This window comes from Erigeron canadensis, chromosome 5 (assembly GCF_010389155.1).
Source record: "Erigeron canadensis isolate Cc75 chromosome 5, C_canadensis_v1, whole genome shotgun sequence".
NCBI classification, from domain to species: Eukaryota; Viridiplantae; Streptophyta; class Magnoliopsida; order Asterales; family Asteraceae; genus Erigeron; species Erigeron canadensis.
The window spans coordinates 3,446,746-3,453,789 of NC_057765.1; the positions used below are offsets into that span (position 1 = coordinate 3,446,746).

The following is a 7,044-nucleotide window of genomic DNA, read 5'->3' on the forward strand; positions in this document are numbered from 1 at the left end:
AAAAAAGAAAAATCCTGAAAAAAAGGCAATAAATAGAGCCAAAAGTAAACCAGAGAAGAAAGCCCCTACCCTCCCACAACATGAGCAACATCCATCACTTTCTTCTTCTTCTTCTTCTTTATTCAAAGTAATCTCGTTCTTATATGATTGATTGATCTCCATCGGATTTATTTACTACGTAATTTTAGGGTTTTTGTTATTTTCCTAGCTATCGTCCTTAATTTCTTGCATAAATATATATACACACATCAGGGAGATTGATCGATGGAGAGACGTAATTTGAATCCGATACAAACTCTAGATTACAAACTATACACACCGCCTGCAAACTAATTATTAGACCAAAGGCTATGAAATTAAATTGATGGTTTCTTATATATGAAAGTCCCCTTTTCGGTATGCCTATTATCAATATACTTTATTTGCTTAAAAAATGTAACTTTTTAAAATCTTTCATTTTTTGTGCACCTGTTGCATAAAGCATATATATAGTGGAAGTGTAAGGGCGTTGATAAACTAATATAAAATATGAATTTTGTATATCGTACTTGAAAATCTATCGTGTGATGGTACCAGTCACATGTATCCGAAACTGCTTGGTAAAAAACCGGGTCACCTGCATGCGTAGTTGGCTCATACACTGTTAAAGCATCGGCATGAAGAGGTTTGTGCATTTAATCACATATCTTGGTTCTCACTGTAGATGAGAAGCTCGAGGTATATATACGTTTACCATTAAGTTAAAGATTAATTAGTATGTGTGCCGGTTTAGTGTGCAGTGATGTATTGGTTTGAATACTGCAGGATACCTGAAGTTGAGATAGAAAGGGAAGCATGTCCGTGCTTACTTTGCTGGAGATCTTGATTAAATCCTTCAATTTTCGCTCTCTCTCTTTATCTCCTTTTTCCTAAGGACTTGCTTAACATATTGATATTTTGCCGATTAAGAAGTTCAAGGATAGTCCAGCACCAGAGCCTGAGCCTCTTTGTTACTAGAATGGAGATTTGTAGGGATCATACGTGAGATTTGCTTATTTTGTAGTTGGATAGATGGTAGACCGAAAATGGGCCATTTGCAAGATGCAGCTCGAGATATGAGGCATAAGAGTTATATATGTCTGTGAGAGTGTATGCGTGTGTTACGTCTCCGGAAGACTGTATCTCAGACTAGAGGTGTGACAGGTACCAATTCGGACAATATAATAAGAATGGCTTGATACGAGTTGTGCTTTATCTCCAAAGTGTCAAATATTAAAGAGTAGCTAAGTAACGAATGGGTCAAGTTGGTCAAACAGGTCGAAACTGAGCTGGAGTGGCCTTTAAGTTTTAACGCATAAAACATTCTACTATTAACAAATTTTAGAATATTGTAGCTGTAACAAATTAACAGTAATTTAATCGTTTCAGTGGGCAAAAAGATGTTTGTGTTTCAAAAGAACGTAATCTGGCCCAACTAAAACATTGCAACTTTCTTCCTATTCATTTTGGCCCATTACCTAATCTGCCTGATCCACCCATTTTGCCAACTCTAAATCTGGCATCATTGTCTCCAAGTGACCCAGCATATTCTACAAAAATATACACTTTCATAACAAGTTTTCCAGAGGATTCACTACAACTGCTTGTCTTTATCTTCAATGTGTGTACATCACAAGTTCTATTCTCTACTTTTGGCCCATTGATCGAGCCAAATGTCTCTTATTTTTCACAAGATTCGCTTTATTGATAACATATTCACTATGGATTTAAGACCTGTATATTTTGTAGGTATGAAAAATTACAGAACGTTTGTAGTGAGCACAAGATTGAGGTTTTACTCATAACAGATCATGCTTATGAACAGGTGAAAACGTTTTCTAAAATGCACAGTTTAAGTGGAACATGAAAGGTATTAACAAGTGAAACGTTGTTGCTCTATGGTGTTATGCAGGGGTCAACAAGTCAGGGTCTAATATTAGAAAATCACTTTGAGCTCTAGAGATGCCAAAATGGGCAGGTTGGATAATGGATCAAAGTAGGCATTTTTTGGTACAGAATGGGTCAGCGTTACCCAACACATTATGTCAATCTTTTGGAAGTTTCTACATATGATGTAAGACTTCATTACATTTTCAGTAACAATCTAATTCTCTAGAGTGATCAGGAGTCCTGTGCAACACACTTTGGGAACTGGAGACAAATTTGACATATTTTTTCCAAAGCTCTTTGTCTTTTTTCTTTTCCAGTTTGACATATTTAAAAACCTGTCAGCCAGCACCCAACATGAATTATGACAAATTTACAGCCGATGCATGACAGTGATTTCCGGTGACCTTAAAGTGGTTTAGTATATGAGGTTTTTGGTTCTTGAGACTGATGGTGTAGTAGTATTTTTTTGGCAGTTGGTTGACAACAATCCGAGCAAAGTTGTCGATACGATTTGGGCTGCTATTATTCCACGTGGTCGAGCTGATGAAGCTATCAAACCTTCTCATCATTGGTAATCAAGGAGTATTAGTCTTAACTTTCTAATCATATTATTGCCATTATTACATAATTCTAACACGCCAATGGACACAAAGGGGGTTTGAGAAGTCTGTTCAAGTCGTATGCTCAAGGTTACTCTACAATTTAGTACATTATATAAAAGTTATTATTAAAAGAAAATCTATTGAAAATCAGAAACAGTTAACACGAGTTATCAATCAATTTTAATTTTTTATTATGATTTCCCTTAACTTGTTATGGCTAGTTATGATTTGTTATGATTTCCCCTTAACTTTTATTTCCCATTGGGCAATAAAAGGACCTTGGGCACATGTGATAGCTGGTAGTCTGGTACATAGGAATAGTACATGTCCAGTAAAAGGGTAACAATATGGGCATGTCCGTTTGGGTTAGATAATTGTTCAGAACATGTTTTGGGTCAATATTTGTAACTTTCTTAGGCTATCTCCAATGTTACTTGAGCTGCCACATCATATCCTTATAAATCCTTCAAATTCTATAATTTTATCTCTAACCATACAAACATTTTTAAATATCCTTACATATCATTTTACACCAACTGAAAACAAAAATATATTAGGTAAGGACAAGTAAGGGCATAATCCTTAGTTTTGGACAAGCTTCAATGGCAAAGGATATCCAATGACACCTAAGGGCGCCTAAAGACACCCATTGGAGATAGGCTTAGTGCAGGTTAAATGGTTTATTCGAGCTTGGCTGCCAACAAGATTTGTCCGATTCTTAACGTTTATAAGGTTTCGTTGGCTTCTTTTAATTTTTTTCTTGAATTGCCAACGAAGTAGAACTGTTCACCATTTGTGGTTGAATCCTACCCAAGTGAGCTAGAGACTTTTTTAGACTCGACCAACTATATATCCTTTTAGGTTGTATACACACATGGAATAGAACCCAACAATCCTATACAGGACCGAAAATACTAAAGTTGACCAACCCATATCAATAATTGATTGTATGACTTCACTAGTGGATGCATCCATTTTTCAACGTTCAAGTTCACTATCATTTTATTAATATTTTCATGTCACACAATACGTATATATGCAAGAGTTCGTGTTCCCAAGTTGCGAGCGTAACTTACTGACATTATAGCGGATTTATTTTCACAAGCACTTGAAAAATGATTTGTTATTTTAAAAAAAATTTAAATAAAAAGTTCAACAAATCGTGAAGTGTTAATTAAAAAGTTAGTTTGCACATATAAAAAGAAATCTAAATACCAAACGAAGCTTAAAGCTTTATATAGAGCTTTCGTTTAAATATACTAGATAGGTACCCACACAATGCAGAGGTAATAGCGTTGACAGTAATACTGTGATTATTAATGTAAAAGTTATTGATGTAAAAAGTAGTGTAGTTTTTTTAAAGTTGTAGCATGTATGTTGTAGATAATATGCTCTATATAAAAAAGTCTATAAATAATATGCTTACAATATTATTTTTTTACATTAGTTTTCTTTCTATTAGCTTAACATTCTTGACATTTGAAATAAACACATAATATCTACATATATCTTCAACTTTGAACTTATAAGTTTTTATGAGTTACATGTATTAATATATATATTTATTAATGTCGTAAGTCTCGTGTCCAGTGTAGGACACGGGTCTAAAATCTAATAAGTATACTAGATGAAAGTATTTAATTTATAAAATCTAATAAGTATACTAGATGAAAGTATTTAATTTATATCTAAAAGAAAGTAAGATCACATACTTAATAGAAGGAAATTTATCAAACCAAGAATAGTTAACGGAGTGGTAAAAATGTTGCTTTAAAATTCATATATCCCATGTTAGAGCGTCGCCCACAACAACAATAACCGAACTAAATTTGGGGGTATTTTTGAGTTTTCAAGTGTTAAAAGTTAAAAGGGGAAATAGGCTCTTGGTTTTGTAAGGGTTTAAATATAAAGATAAAAAATTAAATTAAAGTTTTTTCAATCGAATAAAGTTTTATGTTTCTAGACTATAAATTTAGGTTCAATATCATTTTCTTTTCAGATATCCGATTTCAATTTCAATGTGAGTCTTGAAAACATATAGTTCATACTAAAATTTACCACAAAGCCTTCAAATGCTTTTTATCTCCTTCAAAATTTGTTCTAAAACAAGGATGGACTATTTCTTTAATTTAAAAGTCATCAAACTCTGAAGATTATCCACTATTTTTTCTATCTCTCTATATATATAAATCAAAAACCTATCAATCAAACAATAGAATGGATCCAATCCTCTCTTATCCTCCATCTTCCATTAAGAACATGCAACAATGGCTAAACCATTTAACCAAAACCTTCAATAACCATCTTCAAACCAACACCTATCTTCCCATTTGCATCTTCCAAATACCCGAAACTCTATCATCCCAAAAACCAGCCTCTTACATTCCTCAACATATTGGTCTCGGACCCATCCACCATTTCCAAACCAGTCTACTTCACAACAAGCAAAAACAACTCAAACTCATCACATCAAAAAATATTCTAACACGTTACAAAGTCACATCAGATTTCCAAAAAGTCATACAAGAGAAGCTCATTGTTGTTGTCCCGCTAGCTCGATCCTGCTATGATATATATTTCGATATCGAAGATGAATGTTTAGCATGGGTTTTTGCTATAGATGCACTCTTCTTGCTAAGCATTTTGTTGAAAGAAGCAAGTGATCAAATTATTAGTCCTAATTTGGATTCTTTTGATCAAGATGTTACAATGGTTGAAAATCAAATTCCACTTGTCATCTTAGTTGAGCTACTAAATGAACTTGGAAGCTTGCATTTAAGCGATGATTTCGATAACTTGTTTCTTCCGAGTTTGTTGGTTAAATATTGTGAAACACGGTTGCCATTTAAGTTTACGACACAAGAAACCTTAGTTGAGCAAATTGACATAACTAATAGATTCCATTTGCTTGACTGCATGTATCATGTAATAGTGAACCATAAATTACCACCTAAAAATCCTTTTCTTCGAGTAAATCTTGCAAATTTTGAAGATGTTGAAAATGTGGTCCAAATAGCGGGTGGGTTGTTTCCGGTTGCACATGTGTTCTTGCAACCTATTTTGGTCTTGTTGAAATTACCATGGGACAAGATTAGTGGTTTGATTTCGAAAATATTGGGAGAAAACCATACAATGTTGCCAGAAATCGATATTCCATCCGTTTCTAAACTTACAAGAATAGGAAGGATTGAAATTTGTTCAACATTAGGAGGTATACATGATATTGAATTCGATGACAAAAAGCTCACATTTTGCCTCCCGGTTATTGATTTGAAATCGCATTCAGAAGTAATATTCAGAAACTTAGTGGCATACGAAGAGTTAATGTTCAAGAAAGGGAATTTTACTCAACTTGATTTCACCGAGTATGTGGACTTAATGTGTGGGATTATTGATGATGTCAAAGATGTGAACATTCTTCGTGAGAACAATGTTATCGAAGGTGATATGGATGATGAAGAAATTGTGAAATTATTTAATGGGATTACTAAATCGGGTGCGAAAATGGATGGAAAGAAGTCCGATTTGCAAACAACCATTGCGAATGTTAACAAGTACTATGGTAATATACCGAGGGTTAAAGTGTTGAGGTTCATCAAGAAGTTGTTTCTTGCATCTTGGAAAATTTTAGCCATCTTATTTTCTATAGTAGGACTAACGTTGATGATTGTTACAAGTGTGTGTCAAGTTTACGAATGCAAGGATCGATTAGGGCTATCTAATGCTCGGTTGGTTGTGACTAACCAACTTGTCGATTTTTAGGCGATTAGGTCGATGACTAAAATTTGATGAATCTCGGGTCTTTAATGAAATGTAAGAATATTGTACTATTACGAATTAGTAGTCTCTTTATCTACTCTTAAATATATGACTATTTAGTATCGTTGAGAACTCACCTTGTTGTAAGAATGTTGTACTAGTTAACTTTGTCAATTCACGAATGGATTGAAGTTACGTAACTTACAATTTTTCATTTTTTTGGGTTGAAGTATGTGTTTGTTTTTATTTCATTTCTTAAATCGACGTTATATATCAATATCACGTTCTTAAAGGCTGTGAACGAATAAATAGGACCACAAGTGTTAGTAGTAAAAAACAAGATAAATTTATGTTGCTTATGTTGTACAAGTCAAATTTCAAAACTAGTGTCAGCTTTTAACTCTATCTTGTGACATTATATTGAGTAGGATTCCCTGTATTTGTAACAGCATTGTGCATAGCATTGTGTACGACTGTATGCTACTATGATGTGGACTAGTCACTCGTAACTTTATCTAACTCTGTTGCAATTCTTGGTTTAACATGTGGGTGTTAGGTCCATTCCAAAAAATTAAACCATTCCAAAAAAACATGTGAGTGTTAGGTAGAATTGATTTGGGCCGATAAAAAAAATGAAGTTTAGATTTCAACTTCACCTAACTTTTTTAACAGTAGTCGTTATTTAATATCAGGAAACATTTTATCGTATAATTGTGACGTCTTGCATGTACTCTATACTACGAGGTGTAAACCATAAGCCGTTATCAGTGATTTA

General features: G+C 33.7%; 1 protein-coding gene across 1 annotated transcript; it reads left to right on the plus strand.

Moving 5' to 3' along the window:
- The first annotated feature begins 4,727 nt into the window (after positions 1-4,727).
- On the plus strand, positions 4,728-6,272 carry LOC122601008 (putative UPF0481 protein At3g02645). Its single transcript, XM_043773785.1, has one exon. It carries the CDS (start codon positions 4,728-4,730, stop codon positions 6,270-6,272), a length of 1,545 nt encoding a protein of 514 aa, XP_043629720.1.
- Positions 6,273-7,044: the final 772 nt, after the last annotated feature.

Excerpts from the sequence above, each read along its gene's own strand:
- LOC122601008 (XM_043773785.1), top strand. The coding sequence starts at position 4,728 with ATGGATCCAATCCTCTCTTATCCTCCATCTTCCATTAAGAACATGCAA.